The 27,015-nt window shown below is 45.1% G+C and overlaps 1 protein-coding gene and 1 long non-coding RNA gene across 5 annotated transcripts in view; one reads left to right on the top strand and one right to left on the bottom strand.

The window, feature by feature from the left end:
- Positions 1–27,015, bottom strand: part of SLC4A1AP (solute carrier family 4 member 1 adaptor protein) — a 75,642-nt gene that overhangs the window by 7,639 nt on the left and 40,988 nt on the right. Inside the window, exon 14 of one of the 3 annotated variants that reach the window (XM_086326084.1) lies at positions 17,458–18,349. The exons of the other annotated variants lie outside the window; for them this stretch is intronic. Coding sequence (XP_086182210.1) covers positions 18,321–18,349 — 29 coding nt within the window. The 3' untranslated portion in view covers positions 17,458–18,320. Of the gene's footprint in view, positions 1–17,457; positions 18,350–27,015 lie in introns of those variants that run through there. 3 annotated transcript variants of the gene reach the window in all.
- On the top strand, positions 11,726–18,841 carry LOC147362912 (uncharacterized). 2 transcript variants are annotated; one of them, XR_015136598.1, is made up of 3 exons: positions 11,726–12,045; positions 12,373–12,797; positions 15,270–18,841. It is a non-coding gene; the product is annotated as an uncharacterized LOC147362912 (long non-coding RNA). The 2 variants fall into 2 exon arrangements; XR_015136599.1 differs by having other exon boundaries at positions 11,754–12,045; positions 12,626–12,797.

The raw sequence follows: 27,015 nt of genomic DNA, 5'->3' as shown, positions 1-27,015 counted from the left end.
CTACAACAGAAAAGGGAAATTGGAGAAAAACTACAGAAAACTGAATAAAGACTGGACTCTGGCATTCATGGAGTCACAAAGAGTCGGACGTGGCTGAGAGACTGAACAACAATAACGGTGCACCCGCACTGGCTCACGAATCGTGACAAATGTGCCACACTAACGTAAGACGTTAGTAATAGAGGGAACTGGGTGAGGAGTAGATGAGAACTCTGTACCATCACTGTAATTTTTCTGTAAATCTAAAACTATTCTAAAACAAAAAGTTTATTTAAAAAAAAAAAGGTACCATACACCAAAATGTTAATATTGATTATTTCTGGATGGTAGGATCATACAAGTTTGCTTCAAATTTTCTACAAAGTATGTACTATTTATATAATCTGAAACCATTTTTTAAAGTAGGTATGAACTTCCAGTTAGAGATAACAAACTGATCATGTATCTTTATCTCCTCTTCCTCCACAGACTCCACAAAATTCTTTTTAAAGTATAGACTCATGAGAATACAGAGGGTGGAAATGAGGACATCAGTGGACAAGAGTGAGTTCAGTAATTTGGGGCTGGAAAGGACTTCCCTGCTGGCCCAGTGGCTAGAACTCTGCTCTTCCAATGCAAGGGGGCCCAGGTTTGATCCCTGGTCAGGGAATTAGATCCCATATGCCCTAACTAAAGATCTTGCAGCTGCAATGAAGACAGAATATCTTGTGTGCCACATGACACAGCCAAATAAATAAATGTTTTTTAAAAGAAAGAAAGTGGCTTGGAGAATGGTAACAGAGCCGCCAGAATAGAGAAAACTAAGACTTGAAGGACCTGGAGAGGAACTGATAGTCATTAGTGAGCAGACTCTCCCCACAGAGCCCAGAGAGGCAGGAGACTTAGAGGCACCAGGTTCTGCAAGAAGCGAGTTTGAAGCATGGGATTAGACTCTAGGGAACTGGCTGGAAGAGATATATGATGAAATTACAACTCTAGATACCCTTCCATCACATGGTCAGGAACCATGCTCCTACCAGAGAGTGGAGGTTTCTCTAGAGAAATTGAATCAGAGCATCCCCAAATTCCAGGATTCCAGCAAGAAAAAAGGGCAGATGTCTGATTAAGTGTCAGTTCATATGATAATAGTAGGGCCCTCCACCAGACTCCTTCCCAGAAAGGAACTTTCAGGCATATGTCCCCTGGATAGAAGATTCACTGGAAAAAAATTTACCTGCCTCCGAGAGAAATCCTCCAAGTATTGGCTTTTCATGGTTCCCCAATGAAATGGCCTGAGGATGAAGCCCACCAGTCAAATCCTTGCCCACACACACAGCTGTCAATCACACTGATCCTCACTGTTACACAGGACTAGACAGCCTGAAATCACCCGAAATCTACAGAAAGTATCCCCCATGAAAGAGAGAGACTAAAGCAAACAAACATTAAAATAAAAAAGGAACTCAGAAGAAATAGAGATAATTTAAGAAAATGATTTTTTGAATTTTAAAATTTTATGTATATATTTAATAGCCTCAGAGAGCTAAAAGAAGATGCACATCCATGAAAAAGAATGGTTGACTTGTTCAGCTGTGGCCGACTCTTTTGCGACCCCATGAACTGTAGCCTGCCAGGCTCCTCTGTCCATGGGATTTTCCTGGCAAAAATATTGGAATCAGTTGCCATTTCCTCCTCCAGGGGATCTTCCCCACCAAGGGATCGAACCCAAGTCTCCAGGTCTCCTGCACTGCAGACAGATCCTTTACCACTGAGCCACTGGGGAAGCCATGTTGTAAAAAAAGGAATAATCAGAGAATGAGCAAGAGCAATTAGGAATTTTAAATAGATAGCTAAAATTAAAAATTAAACAAAAGAGTAGGAAAATAAACTTGAAGATATCTCCTAGAAAGTAGAAGAGAAAGACAGATGAAAATTAGGAGAGAAAGAATATTAGAGGATTATTCAAGTTCTGACATCTGTATGCAGTTTCAGGAAAAGGAAAGCAAAGGATAGTAAATTATTTTAAAAATAATAACAATGTAAGAAAATTTCCCGTTAGTGAAAGAGAGAAATATCCAAACTGAAAATACCCACTGCATGTCCAGTAGAATGGAGGGAAAATACCAAGGAATAACTTGAATTTCAGAATGCCCAGATAAAAGAAATAACATCATAGCATCTAGAGAGAAAAATCACATCGTATGTGAAGGAGTAAAAAGCTGGGGCATCAGACATCTCAACAGTGGTACAAGATACTAGAGGATAGTAGTGTTGGGAACCCAAAGTTCTGAGAGAAAACTATTTTAATCTTAGAGTTCTATACTTACCCAAATAAAGGCTATGTGTTAAGTGTGGAATAAGGATATTTTCAGATATGTAAGAACTAAAAAATTTTACCTCCCACATACCTTTTCTTAGGAAGATAGTGAAGGGTGTGATTTAGTGAAATGCAAGATTAAGCCAAGAAGGAGGAACAAAGAAATACCAGAAAACAGAAGAACAATTCAAAGGAGAAGACTGATAAAAGGAAGTCCTAAGATGACATCTGAGGCCCAGGTATAGAGAAAAACCCATTCAAACTGAAGCAGGAAAACAGAGAATTTGAGGGGTGGGGCAGTGGAGAGAGAATAGTGATAGATTACTTCATATATTTATTTATTTGGGGGGAAAAACATTGTTAGATATTTAACAGATACATAAAGAACATTTTTTCATACTGTTCATGGGGTTCTCAAGGCAAGAATACTGAAGTGGTTTGCCATTCCCTTCTCCAGTGGACAGTTTGAAAAGGCAAAAAGATAGGACACTGAAAGATGAACTCCCCAGGTCGGTAGGTGCCCAATATGCTACTGGAGATCAGTGGAGAAATAACTCCAGAAAGAATGAAGAGATGGAGCCAAAGCAAAAACAACACCCAGTTGTGGGTGTGATGGGTGATGGAAGTCCGATGCTGCAAAGAGCAATATTACATAGGAACCTGGAATGTTAGGTACATGAATCAAGGCAAATTTGAAGTGGTCAAACAGGAGATGGTAAGAGTGAACATCGACATTTTAGGAATCAGTGAATTAAAATGGACTGGAATGGGTGAATTTAACTCAGATGACCATTATATCTACTACTGTGGGCAAGACTCCCTTAGAAGAAATGGAGTAGTCATCATGGTCAACAAAAGAGTCTGAAATGCAGTACTTGGATGCAATCTCAAAAATGACAGAATGATCTCAGTTCGTTTCCTAGGCAAACCATTCAATATCACAGTAATCCAAGTCTATGCCCTGACCAGGAATGCTGAAGAAGCTGAAGTTGAATGGTTCTATGAAGACCTACAAGACCTTATAGAACTTAACACCCAAAAAAGATGTCCTTTTCATTATAGGGGACTGGAATGCAAAAGTAGGAAGTCAAGAAATACTTGGAGTAACAGGCACATTTGGCCTTGGAGTACAGAATGAAGCAGGGCAAAGGCTAATAGAGTTTTGTCAAGAGAACACATTGGTCATAGCAAACACCCTCTTCCAACAACACAAGAGAAGACTCCACACATGGACATCACCTCAATACTGAATCAGATTGATTATATTCTTTCCAGCCAAAGATGGAGAACCCCTATACAGTCAGCAAAAACAAGACAGGGAGCTGACTGTGGCTCAGATCATGAACTCCTTATTGCCAAATTCAGACTTGAAGAAAGAAGAAGAAAGTAGGGAAGAACTGAAGAAAGTAGGGATAACCACTAGACCATTCAAGTATGACCTAAATCAAATCCCTTATGATTATACAGTGGAAGTGACAAACAGATTCAAGGGATTAGATCTGATAGACAGAGTGCCTGAAGAACTACGGATTGAGGTTTGTAACATTGTACAGGAGGCAGGGATCAAGACCATCCCAAGAAAAAGAAATGCAAAATGGTTGTCTGAGGAGGTCTTACAAACAGCTGTGAAAAGAAGAGAAGCGAAAGGCAAAGAAGAAAAGGAAAGATATACCCATTTGAATGCAGAGTTCCAAAGAATAGCAAGGAGAGATAAGAAAGCCTTCCTTAGCAGTCAATGCAAAGATATAGAGAAAAACAATAGAATAGGAAAGACTAGAGATCCCTTCAAGAAAATTAGAAACACCAAGGGAACATTTCATGCAAAGATGAGCACAATAAAGGACAGAAATGGTATGGACCTAACAGAAGCAGAAGATATTAAGAAGAGGTGGCAAGAATACACAGAAGAACTACACAAAAAAGATCTTCATGACCCAGATAATCACAATGGTGTGATCACTTACCTAGAGCCAGACATCCTGGAATGAGAAGTCAAGTGGGGCTTAGGAAGCATCACTACAAACAAACTTAGTGGAGGTGATGAAATTTCAGTTGAGCTATTTCAAATCCTAAAAGATGATGCTGTGAAAGTACTGCACTCAATATGCCAGAAAATTTGGAAAACTCAGCAGTGGCCACAGGACTGGAAAAGGTCAGTTTTCATTCCAATCCCAAAGAAAGGCAATGCCAAAGAATGCTCAAACTACCACACAATTGCACTCATCTCACATGCTAGCAAAGTAATGCTCAAAATTCTCCAAGCCAGCCTTCAACAGTATGTGAACTGTAAACTTCCACATGTTCAAGCCGGATTTAGTAAAGGCAGAGGAACCAGAGATCAAATTGCCAACATCTGTTGGATCATAGAAAAAGCAAGAGAGTTCCAGAAAAACATCTACTTCTGCTTTATTGACTATGCCAAAGCCTTTGACTGTGTGGATCACAACTAACTGTGGAAAATTCTTCAAGAGATGGGAATACCAGACCACCTGACCTGCCTCCTGAGAAATCTGTATGCAGGTCAGGAAGCAACAGTTAGAACTGGACATGGAAAAGACTGGTTCCAAATTGGGAAAGGAGTACATCAAGGCTGTATATTGTCACCCTGCTTATTTAACTTACATGCAGAGCACATTATGAGAAATGCTGGGCTGGATGAAGCACAAGCTGGAATCAAGACTGCTGGGAGAAATATCAATAACCTCAGATATGCAGATGACACCACCTTTATGGCAGAAAGGGAAGAATTAAAGAACTTCTTGATGAAAGTGAAAGAGGAGAGTGAAAAAGTTGGCTTAAAAACTTCAGAAAACTGAGATCATGGCATCTGGTCCCATCACTTCATGGCAAATAGATGGGGAAACAATGGAAACAATGACAGACTTTATTTTCTTCGGCTCCAAAATCACTACAGATGGTGACTGCAGCCATGAAATTAAAAGACACTTGCTCCTTGGAAGAAAAGTTATGACCAACCTAGATAGCATATTAAAAAGCAGAGACATTATTTTGCCACCAAAGGTCCATCTAGTCAAAGCTATGGTTTTTCCAGTAGTCATGTATGGATGTGAGAGTTGGACTATAAAGAAAGCTGAGCGCAGAGGAATTGATGCTTTTGAACTGTGGTGTTGGAGAAGACTCTTGAGAGTTCCTTGGACTGCAAGGGGATCCAACCAGTCCATCCTAAAGGAAATCAGTCCTGAATATTCATTGGAAGGACTGATGCTGAAGCTGAAACTCTAATACTTTGGCCACCTAATGTGAAGAATTGACTCATTTGAAAAGACCCTGATGCTGGAAAAGATTGAAGGCAGGAGGAGAAGGGGATGACAGAGGATGAGATGGTTGGATGGCCTCACCGACTCAATGGACATGAGTTTGAGCAAGCTCCAGGAGTTGGTGATGGACAGGGAGGCCTGGCGTGCTGCAATGTTTGGGGTCACAAATAGTTGGACATGACTGAGTGACTGAACTGAACTGAAATGAAAGAACATTTTGAACATAAGCAATAGCTATTATAAAGAAACTAAGCAAAATAAAAACTGTGACAAGTGTTAACTGCAAGAAAATCACAAAGTCAGAGGGAATATAATTATATAATACTATTTTTCAGCAGTAAATTATATTTACAAAATCATAAGATAAGCATTTGCAACAGGGGGAAAGGAGGCTCTGCTGCGTCCCAGGATGTGAGTCAAGTCCCAGTGTTGTATGGTTGTACAGTTTCACATTTGACTACTAATTTTTAAAATCACGTCTACACCTATATGGGAACATGAGAAAGGGGAAATATAAGAGAACTAACGCCTCAATTACCATGGAGAAAATCAACAGATAGTATCTGTCAAGTCCATGCATATAAGGCAAAGCAAAGTCAAGACCTAACTGATTTAACCAGTAAAGATGTAATTAGCCACCTTGAGACTTAGACAATGTTTTACTCACATAGACAGCAAAGGAAGAAGCCAAAGGTGCCAGTTCCCTGTGCTCCTGGTCCCATACACCAGTCAAACAAACTGAAACAGAGGGGGTTGGATGACTGAAACATGAATTGTGGGGTGTGCATTAACTGTGGGGCCAATTCTAGACTGTGGCTAAGCAGTTTTACACCATCTGTAGCTCTATTCTGAGGTGTGACACTTGAGTGATTTAGAAAACAGAAGTAAGGACTGTTTTCTAGATCATAACCAGAAACATCAAAGAGATAAAAAGATGGGATAAGAAAGAAGTGGCAAGAATCTGATAGTAAGAATTTGGAAGAAAGTGAAAAGGGTGACAAAAAGTAATTTTTTTCAAAGAATATGTGAGAATTTTCCAGAAATGAGATAACAAATGAGATATCAAAAACATTATCAAGAGAATATCAAGAATAAATTTTAAAGTTTTGAAGTCAAGACAGAAAAAGAACTGATTACCTAAAGCCTGGGGGTGTGGAGGCAAGAATACTGGAGTGCGTAGCCATTCCCTTTTCCAGGGGATCTTCCCAACCCAGGGATCAATCCAGGGATCAAACTTGCAGACAGATTCTTTACCATCTGAGCAACGAGGGAAGCTTATTATGAGATGGCCCCTAGTAAATACTTTCAGTTGGATTAAAAAGGGAGTATGCACAGCCTTCCACAGGAGCAGATCTGTAACAAAGTCACAAAAGAGAGGCAAGTCTCCAAAAGAATTATGGGTACAACACTGGACACACAGAGTTGACTGAAATCAAACAGTTCTTTAAAAAAAAAAAAAAAGGCAAAGTTTTTGAGAAAATTGCATCACCAAAAGAACTACCAACCTGTACAAAAAGAAACTGTGACAGTTTAGGATATAAAATGTCCTTTGAGTCCACATCAGAGAGTGAGTGCCTCTCTAAATTTTGTTAATGAGATTTAAAGAATTGTTAGCACAGAAAAGCTGACTAATACTTTATGGAAATGTTCTAACGTAAGCAAAATAAAGAAAATAATATAATGATGCTCCCTATACCCATTATAGAAGCTTCAATAAGCAGCAGCATGTAAGGAACGTTATTTCAGCTCTATCCCCACTCACTCCTCCGTCTTTGTCTTAGATTATTTTGAAGCAAGTCCAAGATTCCTTATTATTTACGCTGTGAATATTTCAGTACACGTCCAGAACAGCTAAGGACTCTCTTTAAAAATAACCACAGTGTCGTTATCACACATTTTTTTTTTTGCCTTGAACCTATTCTTTTTAAAAATAGTGGTTAAAAAAATATATAACATAAAATTTACTATCTGAGTCATTCTTAAGCATACATTTCAGTAGCGTCAAGTATTTTCACCTTATTATAAACAGATTTCCAGAACTTTTTCATCTCACAAAACTGAAATTCTATACCCATGAAACAACAGCTAATCCCTGGTAACCACCAGTCTACTTACTGTCTCTTTGAATTTGACTATTTTAATTACTTCATATAAGTGGAATCATACAGTATATGTCCATTTGTGACTGGCTTACTTCACTTAGCTTAATGTTGTCAAGGTTTATCCATGCTGTGGCACTGTATATTCCACCTGTGTATATACCGCCTTTTGTTTATTCATTCATCCGTCAGTGGATATTAGGGTTGCTTCCACTTCTTGGCTATTGTATCACACTGAAAATGTTTTTATCAAGTTTGTTTTTATCAAATTGTATTTGTTCTATATATCTTTTAAGTCTCTTTTAATTTGTAAGGTTCTTCCTTTTTTATTCCTCACATATACTTACATTATGTATATTAAATATTATATTTAGTATATGTTAAATATATTTAAAATTCTATTTCTCTATTATATCTATTGAATTGTATCTTTTTTTGAGAATTTCTGGATTTTGGTCTGGATTTTTATGATTGCCTCTTTGTGTATTCTTTACATCTTTTTCTGGACCCTGTATTTCCTGTGAATCGGTAACAAGATATAGAATTTTTATCTGATTCAGGTTCAGCTTTTGACCAGAATACTTAATAGACAGTGTTGTAGACTTTCATCAGGAGGCATATTATATCTGAATGCCTCTCTCTGTGACTTTATTGGCCATAGATATACCATGATTGATTCAATGACTCTCTTACTGACAGACAAAACAGAATAGAATTCAAGGTAAAAAGCATTATAAGGATAAAAGTGGGACATTTCATACTGATAAAAGGAACAATTTACCAAGAAGATGTGATAACTGGGAATCTGAATGTTTTCAACATCACAGTCTTAAAATATATAAAGCAAAATCCAAAAGAGTCACAGAGAGAATTTTACAAGTCCATAAAGATATTTTCTCGATTTGTATCATAAAATATGGTTAGCAATATCTCACCCAGGGTCTCAGAATGCTTTTAAGATGCAGCCGTTGCAGACTGACTTCCTACTTCTAGTCTTATCCATCCAATCCATTCTCCACACTGCAGCCAGACTGCTTTCTCCAGAGCACACACTGGACCATGCTTAGAATCCCGCAGTGACTCCACAGGTGCTAACAGGACTTTGCTGCTCTGGCTCCACGTGTGTCCTCAGCCACCTTTCGCACCACTCCTGCTTTCCCTGTCTTCCCACCAGTCATGCTGCACAGGTGTGCAGCTCCTCAGCATGAACCACGGTTTCTCCCGCCTTGGACTTTATGCTATTTCCTCTACCTGGACACTGCTCATCTGTCCTCTTCTTCTTCTCCCCGCTCTTTTTTCTTCTTCTTCAGGATAACTCCTTCTAATCACTTTGGGCTCAGCTCAGGCATGACCTTGTCCAGTGGTCTTTCTTGGCTCCTCCAGATGGGGTGTTCCCTTACCCCCACTGTTCCCTAACACAGAATGTATCAGCCTGCTAGCCTCAGGCCTTTTCTTTCTCTACTCTAGACTGGAAGTTAATCCTGAAAGGCCAGGATTGTGGAGGTTTTTGGTTACTGTGTTCTCAATCCTTAGCACATGCCTGATACACAAAGAAGCTCAATAACTGTTTATTAAATAAATGAATAGTGGGCAGAGGGAGGGATTATATACCGGGGAAGAACAGAAGTCTTAAGATGGTCAAGAAACAATTCAGAATCAGATGGAGGAAAACTTCTTAAAGTCTGGCCTCTTAACCAGAGCTCTGGCCCTAAGGTCTCAGGGAACCATAAAGAGTTGCCTAAAACAGAGCTGCCCATGTCTCTCACATGCGAAGGAAAAAAAAAAAAAGATGATTTTTGGAAGTCTTATAAGCAAAGCAGTGCAAATGGGAGCTTCTTGGAGTTCTTCATCTAGGAGAGTCAGTGTGCTGGGTGGTCAAAAGCATGTAGGATGGTGGGAGGTAAGTGTGTTCCTAACATTAGCCCTGTCCTCCCAGGTTTCTTCCCCCCAAAATCCACGCTCAGTATGTGCTCAGGTGACCCTGGAAAGGAGCCTGCCTTCCCCACCCCTCTCCACTATGCCCTGCAGGGTGAAAGCGGGTTTTCTGGATCGGAAAACTCCATCCTGGGATGGGGGAGGATACTGGGGGGAGGGGACAATGCAGAAGGGCAGGGGGATAACAGATGAGGCTAAATTAATTTTGGAAACCATTAAATCTTTGAAACGAGAGCGTGTTTTCAGCAGGGACAGTGAATCACTGTGATTTGCAGAAACAGGCACAAAGCAATTAGCCATCTGGATGCTGTGGCTTCCAGTCCCCCCAGCGGAAACTTCAAGTGAGCGGAAGGCTGGTCATTACCCAGTCCAGACCCAGCTCTCCAGTCCCCACAGATAAGTCTGTGCCTCCAGCCAGCTCGGAGCCCAGAGGCCTAGGACAAAGGGCAACTTGGCAAAAGTCACAGAAAAAAATGGGCAGGAAATGCAATACCAGCCACAGGGAGCCAGCACTACTTCCTTCTTCCTGTGAGCTCCCCTCAAAATCCATCCTGACAGAGTGAGTTAGTTCATCCACTCAATACGCATTTGTTAGTCACCTACTATCTCCCAGGCTTTGTGTTAGCACATAGATTACATCAAGACATACACATGAGTTCCATGGGTGGCACAGTTTCAAGGGGATCCATGGTAGTCCATGTGAACAATACTCCCGGAAGTTATAGAGCAGAGGAGACAGTAGCATCTTTTTTTAATTAAACAAAACAAAAAACCACCCATTATAAAGAAACTGTTATCTTTTTTAGTCAATGAGGAAATAAAAGCTGAAAGAGAAGGCATAAACTTGCTCAAGGTAAGTTGCATGATTAAGAATGGAACTCAGAATCCCGTGCCTGTTCCTAGATGAGCCTTATTTGCCAATTGCTACTCTATCTGACTCATCAAGTTGTGAGAACCAAATACTATACGTGGATGTGAATGGATTTATAGAGTGCCATACACAGTGGAGCTATTTTTATAAGGCAGTTACCCTTCCTCCTCTGACGCCCTGCCATCCTCAGGCACTGCTCCTCCATTTATTCCCAAAAACTGCCAGGAACACTGGACAAACCCTTCCAGGAAAAGGGTCAGCAAGCCTCTCCAGAAGGAAGGAACACGTACAACCGACCAGGAAGACGGCTTCTGCTCAGGGAAGCTTGACTGGTCTGAACTGTGCCGTGATTCGCAACCAGCAATGGTTCTGGCCTGCACCATGTGTGGTAAAAAGGCCAATGGAGCAAGATCCTGCCATAGGAGACAGCTTCCAGCAAAGGGAGAGAAGCCAGGAAGGGAGACACCACCCAGACTGACCAGAGGTGCCCGGGTCCTCTTGCCTGTCTGAGAGGAGGTGGGACCAATGACCAGCCACTTCCTGCTCCATGTGTGGGTAAAGAGTCGCCTCTCCAGTGCCTCAGCTAAGCGCTACTTCACCCAGCTCAGGACTCTGCTGAGGCCTCGGAGGCCCCAGACCTGGACAGTCAGAGGGTTTTCATTTTCTGTTTGCATCTGCAGTCCTCCCAGCTGCTGCTGGGAGTACCAGCCTTCTGACCAGGGAAAAGTTGAGGGGCATGCAGAGAGCCCAGATCTGGAGGAGATTACCTGGATGAGAAGCCCAGTTCTGCCTTTCCCTGGCCAGGACCTTGGGCGAGGCTACCGACCTCTCCCCTCGCTTTCTTCACGTTTAAAATGGGGTTAATGCTTCTGGCCTCAGCAGGATGGTGGTGAGGCCTGAATGAGATCACAGGTGCCCTTGGGGAACAGGCAGGTAATGGAACTAGTGAAGAGAGTTTCCGCAATAAAGTTTTCTGATTTACAATGGCTGCCAACGTGAAAGGCAGGCTCAGGGTTGCCAAATCTTTCTAATTGTCAAGAAAAATCAGAAGTCTGGATTTTTATGTGAACTTGTTCAATTGTCAACAGCTAGTGAGGGTAGAACACAGCATACCTGCTGGTGATCAGTGCATGAACTCAGGTGATGTCCACTTGCCTGCTGGCCTCTGGGCTCACTCTGTATTTCCTTCCTCCTCTCCCTGCTCCGCTTCTGGTTGGCTCCCTAAGGCACCGCCCTCCCCAGGTGGTTACAGTTACCACACTGTAAACTGAGCTGGGGTTGGCTCAGCCCTGGCTGTGGCCTGAACCCAAGGCCCTGGAGCTGAGCGGACCCGTGTTCTCAACAGAAGCAGGCCCAGTCCCAGACAGCCACCTGGAGGGCCCACCAAGCTTCTTCCCCAGGAGGGTGAGGTCAGGGTGAGGAACATGGATCTTCAGCCACAAAATGAAGGAAGGAATGAACGAACAAACAAGCCACTACTGCCTAAGGCAGAACTTTTCTGGGCAGCTGAGGGGCAGGATCAAAGACTCTGCAGCCCTCAGTCCTGTTGATGGAGCTCCTGCAAAGGTAGGCGGGGCCTTGCGCTGGGAGCCCTTGAGGAACACACAGGCTCAGGGCCAAGTGAAGCCAGCCGCCTTCCAGCCCCCCTTCTCCACTTTCAGCCTCTGATTAGAATCAGGCTGCAGCCTCCTCCCCGAGAGCCTTCCAGAGAACCGGGCTGGGACCTCCGGAAGCTGGAGTGCAGGGTGTGGGGGAGGGAGGGGTGAAGGGGTGGGTTCTTGCATCAAAGTCCTTCCCAGAAAGGGGCAGCTCCTTCCTAGCACTGGGCCTGCTGGTCTCCCCCACCCGCCCTTTCCCGGACATCCCGACGTCTCTCTCTGCTGCCTTTCCCAGGCGGGGCCGGGCTGGTGGAGCCCTCAGTGAAGCCACAACGGGAAGCACTTGGCCTCGAGACACACCCTCGTGTTCTCTCTTGGCTGTTCCTGGGAAAGGGTGACGGACAAGCCCCCACAGAGCCTCTGTCGTTCTCGGGGCACTTCCCAGTAAATCCGCCAAGTGGGGAAGCTGGCAGCCCAGGTTCCTCCTCTGGCTTCCCCTGAGCCCCTCACCGGAGGTTGTGCCTGGCCCGGGCTCCTCCCCTCTGCAGCTGCGGGACCTGACCTCGGTGCCCACCAAACGGACCATACAAGCTCAGCCAGCCAGACAGCAGATAAATCTGAACTGAGGAGCATTTCACAAAGCCACTAAAGGATAAACAAAGGCTGAGAAACTATTCCAAACTGGAAGAGAATATGACAACTAAATGCAATGCGTGCAAGGTACTTAACCTCTCTGAACTCTGATTTCTCACAATGGATCCTTGTGAGGATTAAATGAATTTACAATCCATGTAACATGCTTAGAGCAATGTCTGACACAGAGTAAACACTAAGTATTATTATTTTTTACCTATCATCACGTCAACCCTCTCTTTTAGCAAGTGAACCTCCAGTTATTTAACTCCAATAATAATATAGGGCTTCCCAGGTGGTACAGTAGTAAAGAGGCCGCCTGCCAATGCAGGAGACTCGAGACGTGGGTTCTATCCCTGGGCTGGGAAGATCCCCTGGAGGAGGAAAGATCCGTATTCTTGCCTGTGAAATCTCATGGACAGAAGAGTCTGGTGGGTTACAGTCCATGGGGTCACAAAGAGTTGGGCATGATTTACAGACTAAACAACAACAAATATAGAGCAAGGTGGGATGCCCAGGGCTCTAGGGATCACAGAAGCAGGCTGACTGCCAGAGTTGGAGCCATGAGCCCCTTCCAGCCAAGCCCTGGGAGTGGGAAGAAGTCAAATAAAGGCGCCTCCTTACTTCCAGGAGTCCTCACTCATGTCTGATTCCCTTCTATCAGGAAGTCATCCCCCGGGGGCCTGGGGCTGTGCCCACACAGCTGTCTCCTCCTTTGCAGGGAAAGCTGTGATGGGAACACTTTTCTCTAGGGAGGAAATGGGCAGGGACTGACATTTGTGTCCCACCAGTATGCAAATCATCTTGTGAGACAAGTGATTTTGCAGGAAAACACATCCTGTTCCCTCTATCACATTTCCTTTGACGTCTGGGGGAACCTGTTGGGGTGGTCAGGGTCAGAGAGACTGTTCTGGGAGCTCCTGATCACCAGCCCGTATACCCCAGGAGCCAGAGGGCTGGTGAAAGCCAGAGCCTGTAGGCTGGACACCCTGGTCTTGGCAGCTGAAAAGGGAACTGGCCTACATCCCCTCTCTAGCCTGGTTCCTCCAGCCAACAGGGAAGAGAGAGGAGCCCAGTGGAGCAGTGTCTGCGGAGCCAGTCACCTGGCTTCCAGGGCTGACTCAGCCCATAATCCACTATGGACAAGTCATTTCTGTCTCTAGGTCTTAGTTTCCTGATCTATAAAATGAGACAGTTAGATCAGTTGTTTGCAACTTGGGGAACATAGATCCTTAAATGATAAATGGGCCTCAGGAGGTTGGTGCTGCCCACAGTTGCATGCACATGTCTATGCATGTGCATATTTTTCTGGGGAAGTGTGCAAAGCTGTCATCGGTTAATGGTGAGGGGAGAAGTCTGATAATCAGACAAAGGGTTTGGTGATCTCTGTGGTCCCCTGAGCTGACTGCTAGGTAAATGGAAGCTTCTTGAGGACAAGGATGTGACTTATAACAACAGCATAACATGGCATCTGACACCCAGGAGATGCTCATTAAATATTTCCAATGAATGAATGAAATGCTGGGTAAAGATGACAGCAAAGGAGGGAGGTGTTCACCAGGGTGTAATCCCAGCTGTGTGAGTTGAGGTGGCCAGCGATGACGAGGCTGGGGAGGGGACAAGGTGGTGGGAAACGAAAGAAATGTATCTGAAAACCCACCCTAGAATGTGCACAGTCCGTGGGCTATCTGGCTTGGGTTTCTCATCTCTACCAGACATACACATCTCTAGCTCCTGTTGGTTCCTTAGGGAAAACTGAGCCAAGCTAGACTCAACCCAACGTACAGCAACTAAATCGGTTTGGTTGCCACAATTAAAATTCTCAAGTTTCTCCAACCAGAAGAATCCATAGAACCTAAAGAGTGTAGACTCCCTGCCTGATCTCTGAGGGTCACTAGAGCACCTGCAGGAGTGAGAGTAAGGCAGTGAGTGAGTGCTAAGTCACTTCAGTTGGGTCCAATTCTTTGTGACCCTGTGGACTATAGCCCACCAGGCTTCTCGGTCCATGGCATTCTCCAGGCAAGAATACTGGAGGGGGTTGCCATCATTCCCTTCTCCAGAGGGTCTTCCCAACCCAGGGATCAAATTCGGGTCAGCAAACAGGGGCAAGCCAACTCCTCATCTGGGACACCACCAGCTTTGCCATTTCAGCCTCCACCCTCGTGGCCCCACTGGGACCCCTGGCTGAACTCCTTCACCTTGTAGCATCTTTATGCTTTCTTTCTCCACTCACACCTTCTCCTTTGCCTACAACTATACACTGGTTTCTACGTTGGCCTCTCCTGGCCTTAATTAAAATGCCTTCACAAGTTTTTTTATGGCCTGGTAAAATGCTTGTGATTTGGTGTTATGTGAGGAAAAAAAGAGAGATACAAATTGTGTATCTACAGTAAAGCCTCACCCCCCTAAAATAAACTAATATTAATAGGAATATGGATGCTGTATACATTACAATGTTATATGATTTATATATTATATATTTATGTATATGTCTAATATTATAATACTTCAGTGCTGTGTCTTAAGACCATATTATTTCTCCCCTATTTCTCCATTCAGGAAGTGCGCTTAAGTGAGAGGCATGCTGGGAACTCAACAGCGTGCCTGGCAGGGAAGACTATAAACAGGAAAACCACATGGCCTGGAACACCGAGGTTCTGGGCAGGCATGCTCTGGAGCTGGCTAAAGGAAGCTCATTCTGCCATCGTGCTCTTGGGAGGCCAGTCCTGGGAAGAAAGGTTCCAGCTGGTTGCGCCCTTCCAGGGAGGACCTCAGCCCACAGGGAGTAGAGAGGTGGGGTGGGCGCAGGACCCAGCAGGATCCAGTTATCTTGCAGAGGGGGTGACAATGGCTAGAGTCAGGTCTGGGGCTCAGGATTGAGGCTTCCATGCCTGTAGACCAGGGGCAGAACGGTTGTTCTCTGGGGCAGAGGCGAGCATCCAGCAGCAAGATAGGAAGGAGGAAGGGGTCTCCAGTTGTCCTGGGGCTCACCTCGTAGGCTAGATACAGCTGGGAAAGTTTTTGAGGAAGAACTGGACGTCATATCCCTCTTTCTCCTCTGCAGGCTGACTTCTAGCCTCACCTGTTTTCTGGGACCATTCTCTTTCCAAAGCCCCATAGGCATCCTTCCAGCAGCACCAGTGTTAACATTGCAGGGGTAGGGGAAGGCCTTCCTAGAAGCTTTTGTACCCTTGGTTTTCTCGACCTCTAGCTGTCTGTCATTGTTCCTTTGAGACCACTCCTTCTTTTCCTTGGTACCCTTTACAAACCCTTCCCTCCCTGCTGGGGTTACCCCCCAAGATTCAATCCTTGGGACTCTGCTCTTCTTTCTTCAGGGGCCTCTCTTCGAAAACCACACCCTCATTATGGTTGTGGCTGATGCCTCCATGTTTACAATGGATAGTGAAGGAACATGGTCACGGCGTCATGGAGAGACTGTTTAGGAGATCCTCGTCACTTTGCAGAGGAGGAAAGGATCTAGATGAGTTAGATGACTCCCCCCCAAGGGTCTCCCATCCTGGGTGACCTGGGCCTTTTTGCCACCTTCTCTTCTACTGTGTCTCCATCTCCCATAGCTGAACTGTGAGGTATTACACCAGCTAAAGGAGCATTTACAAACTCTCAGTAGCCTGGAAAGAAATCACCACTTAGTCATGAGTGGGTGTGAGCAACTGGGTTGAAGACATTCCCCCTGCCCAACCCCACACCTAGTCCACATCATCGTCAAACTGTCCCAGCCTGTGTCACGACCACTCCCTGGCCTTGGGAGAAGTCCCGAGCTGGTGGTTTGTCTTCCCTTTCCTTTGTTCTTCTGCCCTTGCTGAGAGCATTGGGAGGAGCTGCCTTTGCAGCTGTCCATTTGTAGATTACTATGAAAATAACCATAGACTATGGTAGTGTTGTCTCCATTCTACAAATATCTATTATACCAAGCAATGCTTTGGCCACCTGATGCAAAGAGCCAACTCATTGGAAAAGACCCTGATGCTGGGAAAGATTGAAGGCAGAAGGAGAAGGGAGCAACAGAGGATGAGATGGCTGGATGGCACCATTGACTCAATGGACATGAGTTTGAACAAACTCCAGGAGCTAATGAAGGACAAGGAAGCCTGGCGTACTGCAGTTCATAGGGTCGCAAACAGTCAGACACAACTAAGCAACTGAACAACAACTGTATTCCCAGAACTTCCATGGGTGAACTTCCAGTGAGCAGAACAAATCCTTATCCTATATTGTCATAGAAATATACCGGATGAAGCATTTCAGCCTTGGATGACACCTACATAAATCCACAACAATGCTGGCTCAAAAGCTTTCACTATAGGGACTTATCATGTTGCCTGTCTAGAACAACACCTCCCTCCTTTAGGGGAACTCCTCTTTCACCTTTCCAACATGTAATTATGGAAAGAGCTGCCAATCAAATGTATTGCCCAGGTTCACAGAGGTGAGTGTGTAACCCAGTTGGGGCCAGTCATAGAACCCTAGGGGCTCCTTGGCTACAGAGCTTGGTCTAGAAATAGTCACATGACCAAAGTTAAACCAATCAGAATGCTTCCGTAGCTTTTTCATTTTAAGTTTTAAAAATTAAGTCTAAATACATAATTTGTTATCATTGAAAAAATTCAAGCCTGCTAGTCTCCTGTGACCGCCCCCCCCAACCCCTAATCTTAGTCCCTCACCAGAACTTTCTCTATGCATTTGGGCACATTTAGAAATATGTTATAAACATACACACAGACATACCTTCAAACTTTTGTTTTTGTTTATACTTAAGTGACACCATATTGTATGTATCATTCTGCAAATTACTTTCTTCATTTACCAAGATATCTTAGGGGTTTATGTCAGTGTATATTTCATTCTTTTTAAGTTTCCATGTTTTCAGAGTATAAAAGATACTATAAAGATGGACCTTTAAGTTATTCCTAATTTTGTGCTACAAACAACACTTCAAATAACACCCTTGCCTATATTTCCTTACGTACACGTGTGAGAGTTACTGGTCAGGATTTTGAGAAGTGGCATCATCAGAGTAATAATATTCACGTTTGTTTTTATAGTTTGCAAATTGTTTTTCTTTTTTTTCCCTTTGGCTGCATGGTAGCTCTGCTGGTAAAGAATCTGCCTGTAATGCAGGAGACCCTGGTTTGATTCCTGGGTCAGGAAGATCCCCTGGAGAAGGGAAGGGCTACCCACTCCAGTATTCTTGCCTGAAAAATTCCATGGATAGAGAAGCCTGGCAGGCCCCCGTCCATAGGGTCACAAAGAGTCGGACTTGGACTCGACTGAGGAACTTTCACTTTCAAGGCATGCGAACTTCCCCAACCAGGAACTGAACCCACGCCCCCTGCAGTGGAAGCAGAGTCTTAACCAGTGGACCACCAGGGAAGCCCTTTAAAATCACAATAGAGGGAATTCCTTGGTGTTTCAGTGGTTCAGACTCTGCACTTTCACTGCCCCCCACCCCACAACCCAGCGTATGGGTTTGATCCCTGTAAGGAAATGGCAACCCACTCCAGTGTTCTTGCCTGAAGAATCCCAGGGACAGGGGAGCCTGGTGGGCTGCCGTCTATGGGGTCGCACAGAGTTGGACACGACTGATGCAACTTAGCAGCAGCAGCAGCAGCAGCAGGGAACTAATATTCCGCAAGTCACACAGCAAGGCCAAAAAAAAAAAAAAGAGAGAGAATAAATAGAGTCAACTGTCCCTCTAAAGTGGCTGGGACAAGTTACACCCCCTCCAGCAGTATATCAGAGCATTAGTATCTCTATTTTCCCCGTTCTTCACCAATAGTTGAGAGTATCAGAGTTGAACATTTTTGAAATCTGACGACTGAAAAATGGTATGTTGCTGTTTGCCAAGATGTCTCAGGGGTCTGTGTCAGTGCTGGCACTGGTGGGAGGAGTTCTCTCTACTCTGGCACAGCCCTGAGAGCTTCAGGGAACCAACACCCAAAAGAGGAGGGTGAGTCCTGAGGGCGTCCATGAACCCAATTGTTCCCTCTGCTGTCTCCACAGTCAGCTTAAGTGAACTAATGCCTCCTCCTTTGGGGCCCAAGCTAATTACAGCTGTGTTTCTATTACTTTCAGCCAAAAGATCAAACTCCTCATTAAAAAGTATAGATGGCCATCGTGTCTGTTATTTTTGTCACTGAGTTCACAAAGCTTACACTAATTCTCTTGTCTCTCTCAATGTTCCTTTTTTCTTTTCTCTTCTTTTCCATTCCTTTCGTCTCTCCTTGCTCTCCTCATTCACACATCTCTTGCCCTAGGCACCATATTCAGGTATCCAGATCTCACAGGAAGGTCCTTTCCAGGAAGGGTAGGGTAGAGCAGCTACCCTATCTGGGAACAGCAGATGTAGAGTATTTGCCTGACTGGTTGGAGTCTTTGCAGAGTGAAAACCAACATACTCAGAACCCAGTTTCTCTGCTTTAGCCTTGTCAGAGATGGCCAAAATCAATGTTAATGGAAGGGCCTACATCTCTGTTTTAAGGGAGAAAGTAAAAAAATAAGAAAGGAAGAGAAAGAGCAAGAAAGAAAGACACAGTAAAAGGATCAGCTCTCCCTCTTTGGTTTAATTAACATACCCCCCAACAGTGAGTGAAAACTCATTTTGTTAAAAAATCTACATAGTGGTTGCATTAGAGACAGATACAGCATAAACACATAAACACAGGCTGTCAATGTTCTTTTGATGGTAGTATGTGTTTATTGTTTTGTTTTATTAACAAAAGTGTGAGAATAAGATGCTAAATCACATCTGATTCGGACTAGAGGGGCACAGCTCAAGCCTTCCTCCTGTAAACACGCTGGGCTTGCTCTTCTGCTGGCTGACCCAACCACTGAGAGCAAGCCGCTGTCAAGTGTGTTTCTCGTTGACATGACCTACGGTGCCGGAGGGTTCTGAGAACAATTCTTTTCAGATACAAGGTCATTTCACCCTGGAATAATTCTGAGAAGCAGAAATGGAATAGGGACAGCATCCCCATGTCAGAAAGTAGGGACCTTGCAGAAAGAGACTGTGTCCTTTGAGACCAAACAGTGACAGCAGAATGACTCAAAAGCCCTCCCTCCCAAGAGTGGACATCTGAGAGAAAACTGCCGGAGAAAGCCTGGCTAGGCTGGGAGCTTGAGGTGGGAGGCAGAGCAGTGGGAGGCAGGTGCACCCCCAGGATGGCTGCAGGGCCAAAACGGGGACTTGGGAGAAGGGTGTCCTACACTGAGGACTGATTCAGAGTAAGAGCCTGTGAGGGGGTTGACAGCCTCTCATCATGGCCCCATAAATCTTTAGTTCAATACCACTACCCTATACACACATGCCCTACCCCACCCCCATGTCTGGAGGAAAAAGTTTTTTTCTAGAAACTGGTAAAGGGGCTGAATTTTACATTCTATTTGCTGGGGTCAAGATAGCTCACAAGCAAGAGAAGGCAATCTGTGAGGTGTCAGTGTATGCATATTTGTTCTATCCTTAAGCATCCCCAGGGCTTCCTTGGTAAAGAAACACTAAAGAATCTGCCTGCAATGCAAGAGACCTGGGCTCAATCCCTGGGTTGGGAAGATCCCCTGGAGATCCTTCTCCAGGGGCAACCCACTTCAGTATTCTTGCCTAGGAAATCCCATGGACAGAGGAGCCTAGCAGGCTACAGTCCACGGGGTTGCAAAGAGTTAGACCCAACTGAGTGACTTTCACTAAGTATCTCCAATATCTAGAATGGTGATTGGCACACAGCAGATACTCAGAAAATATTTGTGGAGTAGATATATACCATTCCTCATGTACGCACTCTTCACTGTGACCTCCTCCTTCGAAGTCTGCTCAGCATTCACCAAGACTCTGCTGTGACTGAGCCAGATCCTCACTCAGAGCACTCAGTGCCCAGCCCTGCTGCCCCAGGGAGGTCCTCACCAAGATTTCTGCTCCCCTCTCCTGTTGGACAGGCTGGGAGATAAGATGTATCCCGAGAAAGCTCTCTAAGCTCTGCCAGTGAGAGCGGGGCAGGGGGTGGGGTGGGGAGGCCCACCTTTTTTGCTTACAGCCAGGGCAGGACAGAGGACTTGTCCACCTGGTCCGCCTGGTTCTCAATGCAAGGCCTCAGGTCTGCCCCCTACTGTGGGAACGAAGGAACTTCGCCCAGAGCACCAACTCCGAGCTGTAGCACTTTGCTCTGTGCCAGGGTGAAGCAGCCACTCTCACGTGTGTTAGGATAGGTGACTCTGGGCAAAGACCTAACCTCTCTCAGCCCCAGGTCGCTCATCCATAAAGGAGGAGGCAGCTCCCTTTCTGCACCCCTGACCGTGACTTGGTGAGGGTCAAATGAGCTCAGACATGGGAAAGCACCTTGAACTCTAAAGCCCAGGCCAGATGTGGTGCTGCTGTTTTCTAACATAGGCCTCTGAACAAACACACACCTACACTACCCCAAGTGCAGAGCTTATACCTTCATTTTCCTCCAGTCCTCAGCCTGGGCCCCACTGTGCAAGCTGCTGGTGGCTGGGAGCGGTAGGCTCCTGGGGCCACCAACTGGGCCTGGATGCAACTGACACCTTGGGGGATGCTGATGGCCGGAGCAGGAGAGCCCCAGTCCCCTCACTAGTTAGGCCTCACAAGCAGAGGCAGCAAGCTGTCCATCCAGGTGGGGAGCCACAGATATGTGGAAGGTCACAGTAGCTTGGGTTCGATGCTAGTTAACCAGAAGGTGGGAGGCCATCAGGGCAGGCATGTCTCCCCATGCAACCCTGAGCCCCACATGAAGTCCCAGGGGAGGCTGAGGGATGCAGAGGCTGGGTCTTATCGTGACCTCAGACAAAGGAAAATCCCTGAGGCCTTAGTAGGCAGGGGGTAGTGAGGCACCTCCATGGATGTCTGTCCTGTGTTTAGCAAATAAAAATACAGGACAGATACCCAGTCAGACCTGAATTTCAGATACACATCAAATACTTTAAAAATATAAGTATATCTCATGTTTGGGATATACTTTTACTTTCAATCTGAAATGCAAATTTAACTGGACATTCCCTATTTTATCTGGAAGTCCTGTCACCTCCACCAATGCCCGAGGGTAAAACGGCTCAGGAAGCCCGGCCCCTTCCCAGAGCCTGGAGCCACAGCTCACTGGAGGTTCCGGGAACTCTCCCAAGAGGCCACTCACTGGCTGCCTGCCAAGACTGTGTCCTCAGTTGGTGACCCGCATAGCCCAGCACTGGGTAGAAGAGGAGAAGGACCACGACAGAAGGGGGAGCAAGGGGTTCCCTCGGGTGTTCATGCTTGCCTCTGTGAGGTGACAGTAGCACGTCTCCTTCACAGGGTCTTGTCCACATGGATGGAGGTCAAGGTGGGCAGTGCTTTCACTTACTACAAGCCCTCTTCCTGAGAGGCTGTTGTTGCAGGGGCCACACATGCCTTTGTTCAGGGAAAACAGGGAAAGCACTCCTTCCCTGGCTCAGCTCTTAAGTGTGGTGTCCCCTGTGTCCCTTCCTCTTCCCCAAAAGCCATCTCACCCTCTGCTTGGCTCCAGTCACCATCTACAGAGAGCTCCAGGCCTCTTTACAGGAATAAATTACAATTTTCTCAGGGTTGACATCATCCCAGGAGCCACTGCTCACAGGTAGATCATCCACTCTCAACTGAACCATGGAAATAGCCTCCTGGCTCCTTGGCATGCCACCCTCAGGTCCCCCACTTAAAACCTCTCATTGGAACCTCTCATTGGTCTTGGGACAAAGTCAAAACACCTCACCCATCTTCTGCTCTAAGGCAGGCACATTTCTTGTCATGTCACAAAGTGGCCAGCACTGTCCCTCTTCCCCAGCCCACTGTCCAGTCAAAAGCCTTGCAGTTGCCCTAACAGCTCTGCCCTTCCCCAGCAAGCCTCTTGCATCACAGCCCTCAATGCTCTTCATGAATTCCTTTAAAAATTTCCTTCATTTCTGTGACCTTCCATGTCCTTCCCTGTAGAATGGTGATGTTTACTACCCTGCCAGGCTTCTTAGAGTCCCAGAGAATCCAATGAGAAAAGGGATGTAAAACTATTTTGTAAACTGGGAAGTTGTGAGATGCAAAGAACAGAATGACGGGTAATCCAGAGAGGCTTACAAGCCTCCCTATAAGCTGACCTCAGATGCCCACAGGAAGGACAGGGGACAACGAGGGAAAGGGACCAAGGAAGTGATGGTATGGAGCAGGTATTTGAATGGGTGGGTGGGTTGAGCCTCGATGGGGGCTGCTAGTAGAGCAGCCATAACGTCCACATGGGGTCTGGACCTGCATGGGGACTCCTGGGGAGGCAGGGTGGTGATGAGGGGTGTAGGAGAGGGGGCTGTGGCCCCTTCCTTCCAGCTCAGCAGGATGAGTCATCCGGAGCTGCCGGCCCAGATCTCACCTTCCTCCACTGGAGGCTGGGCTGAAATGGTCCAGAGGATGTGCCCAGAGCATGGAGACGGCAGTACAGAGGGTGAGTCACAGAGCTGAGTCAGAGCCCACTCAGCCCTTTTCAGGGCTCTGACGAAGGCTGTGCCAGCACAGTGGCATTCTTCCAGCCTTGTCCCTTCATACACACACACACACACACATTTCTCCAGATCAACTGGATTTCTCCAGATCAACTCAACATGCCTCCCCTGACTGCTAGCCTCACTTATTTCCCATTGTTTCCCAGGGTCAGTGAAATCCTACTGGTCTCCAATGTAACAGATTCACAGCAGGGGGAATGAGGGAGGGAGCTGGTCTAAGACACAGCCCCTCAACACTGGGACAAGCTGGGCAGTCACTGCTCGAATACCCCATGTCCTAGGGGGAAACACTGAGCCTAAAGATGTATCTATGAAGATTCTACCAACATTCTGTTTTCTTCTTCAAATTCATATGGAAGCTTTGACACATGTAAGCATAACCTGAGCTCATGGTCACAAAATAGGTTCCAGTCTGATCTGTCCATTTTCAGTATGAAGATTGACTTTGGGCTTTGAATCTGTAACAGAAAGAACAGCTTGCCTGTATCAGAGAATATACAATAACAGGACTGGGATGACTTAGAAGTCTTCAACTTCAATCTAACTGCTTCATTTATAGAGGTAAGAACTCAAATCCAGAGAGGAAAAAGGAAGCAAAGTCTTTTGATAATTTCCAACGATTCCACAGTTCTTAACGAATATAACATTTACTACAAAAATAAACCATATTACCAAAAAAAATGAAAAAGAAAAACTGCATTAATCCCAACACTCTTAACATATCAATGCTATCATTTTGCTACTATTTCTTTACTGTTTCTTTTTGTACAACTGTAACCATGGAATGAATGAAAGTTGCTCAGTCACATCCAACTCTTTTCAACCCCATGGTCTGTCCATGGAATTCTCCAGGCAAGAATACTGGAGTGGGTTGCCATTCCCTTTTCCAGGGGATCTTCCTGACCCAGGGATAAAACCCAGGTCTCCTGTATTGCAGGCAGATTCTTTACCAACTGAGCTACAGAGGGTTTCCAACTATAACCATACATGCATATAATTTTGTATATTACTTTTTCACTTGACTTTACTTTCTCAGCATTTCCACCATGTTATGAGAGTCTTCAAAACCATCATTTTTAATGACTATATAGTATTCCAGCATGAAGATGATCATAATTTTTTTCAAGACTTGTTTAACCATTCTTTTATTGAAGGACATTTAAGTCATACCCAAATTTTGCCTATCATCATGCTAAATATTACTTTTCCACTTATTTCCTTGATTTCAATAGACTTCCATAAGTTGCTCTAAAGTAAAAAGTATGAACATTTTTAAGTCTCTAAATATATGTTAACATATTTCTTTAAGATTGTACTACTTAGGGATTTCCCTGGTGGTCTAGTGGCTAAGACTCCATGCTCCCAACAAGGGGGCCTTGGCTCAATCCCTGGTCAGGGAACTAGACCCCACATGCTACAACTAAGAGTCTGCATGCCACAACAAAGATCAAAGATCCCACGTGCGGCCAAGACCTGGCACAATCAAATAAATAAATAAACAAAATTTCTTTAAAAAGAAAGATTGCACTAGTTAAACTATTGCCAGCAGAACAAAGGCCTATTTTCCCTGCCTCTTTACCCTCCATTTAATACCATGGCTTAAAATAAATTACTTCATCCATTTCAACAAGTTACCAAAATGTAAATGTTTCTACCTTCTGACTCACCAATTCCCCTGCTAGAATTAAGGAAATCATCTAGTGTGTACTGACATGTGCAAAGTTGTCCACTGTGGAGTATAATGGTGAGATACCAGGTATCTTAAAATGGAGAAGTGCATTAAAAGTCTATGCAGAGGGGCATTATTGGGGAAGACTTCAATGTTTTACTTTAAACACTTCTATGTTGTTTTAATTCTTCCATGAGCATGTATTACTTTTTTTTTTTTTCTATTTTCTTGGCTAAGCCACATGGCATGTGGGATGTTAGTTTCCCAACAGGAATTACATCCCTGCCCCTTGCATTGGAAGCACAGAGTCTTAACCACTGGACTGCCAGGGAAGTCCTGAGCACGTATTACTTTTATAATTAGCAATGACAAAGATATTTCCATATCGGAAAGAAAAAAAAAACCTTGCAGAAACCACCAAGTTTTCATTGCAGTAAGTGCTGGTTCAGTATATCAGAACCTCTGCCCTTAAGCCTTACATGACCTCAAATTTTCTGTCAAATGGTAATGATACTACTAATGTCATAGGGTTATTGTGTCACTTAAATGAGATCATTCCTGTAAAATGTTTAGCACAAAGCCTTGCATTTAGTAAGTATGAATAAATGTTAACTACATTATTATTTCCTTCTGACATTTTTTTGAGTCCCCTACCCACAACCTTAGCCACTGTTTCTTACCAAGATTCCAATAACTCCCAGCCTCCAGGGAACAAAGCCTGCGTGAAGCCACGTTAGCCACATACCTTCCCTGAGAATTCTGTTTGGCAAATCATCAGCCATTAACCCCAGAACAACACAAAGGCATGATTCGGGAGGGAGCGAGTGGTCCACGTATGTGTGTGGGCAGTGCACTTGAGCGCGAATGAATGCCCCTTCATTCCAGATGGTGATGAGGACGCTCAGCACTTCAGACTGGCAAAAATGAGAACACTTGTTTTCAGAAGAGCAACAGCTGGGGGGAAAAACAACCCAGAGAAGTAAAAATAAAACTATCTGATTTTTTAAAAAATTGAAATTTCCAAGCACTCATCATGCTTAGAATCTCAAATACCTTATGCTTATTTTCAGAAAAAAAAAAAAAAAATCCACTTTTTTAGAAAAAAAGAGCTGCGTAGAACAGCACTAAGCTGAGAGGCAATGGTGTGTGAAATTCAGTTAGGACCTGCAGTTAGACCCCCTGGGCCCAAAGCCTGGCCCTTCCCCTGACTAGCTCCGTGAATATGGCCAAGTTAATTCATCATTTTCTTTTTTTACATAATTAAAAAAATTTTGTTTTTCTTTGTCTGTTCCTCAAGGCATGCAGAACTTCTCCAACCAGGGATCAAACCCAAGCCCCCTGCAGTGGAAGGAAAGAGTCTTAACCTCAGTTTCATCATCCATAAAATGGGAATGATAAAGATACCTACTTCGGGGGGTTGTGAGGATTAGTGAGTTAATATGTACACATAAACGCTCTATAAGTAGTGTGGCCATTACTGTTTTTGTGCCTGGCTGTTTGCTCTGAGTATGTATGCACGGGAGAACCAACAGTCAGGGAACAGTTCTGAGAGTCCTCTCTATAGACGTGGCCATGGAAGGAGGGCCAGCCCAGGTCTGCAGGCAAAGGTTTTGTGTGGTCTCAAACCTTCCTGAGGCCAGAGTCTAGGTGAAGGACCCCCAACCCTTGCCTGGGGCCTTTCCCAAGGCACCAGGCCCTGGCAGTCTCATAGAGGAGGGAAAGGGGCTGGGCTTGGGGTGGTAGAGGGGTTACTACAGTCAGGCAGAGGGAGGCTGACCTTGAGCACTGCTGCTCCTAGAATGACCTCTGATTACGTGGCCCAGGAAGGCAGCGAGGACCTGCGGGCAGCTTCCTGTCTGGAGACCAAGGCCTTGCAGTCCAGGGGCTTGGAGAAGAGGGGCAGGGCCAGTGGGAGGGGGTGGAAGTGGAGGCGCTGCTGTAGGTGACAAGCCTGGAGGGGACTTTGGGGGAAGGACAGAGGAGGGAGGGGTGCTGAAAAGGTAGGGGGGGTGGCCAGGCTGAGGCAGTGGGCAAGGTGAGAGACCGAAGGTGCTGGAAGGAAGAGGAAGGGGAGAGGGGGCTTTGTGTGTGTGTGTTAGGGGGTGGTGAGAAGGAAGG

This window comes from Bos grunniens, chromosome 11 (assembly GCF_055505025.1).
Source record: "Bos grunniens cultivar Pamir isolate PY7600 chromosome 11, Bosgru_T2T1.0, whole genome shotgun sequence".
NCBI lineage: Eukaryota > Metazoa > Chordata > Mammalia > Artiodactyla > Bovidae > Bos > Bos grunniens.
This window is presented reverse-complemented; position numbering and strand designations above follow the sequence as displayed.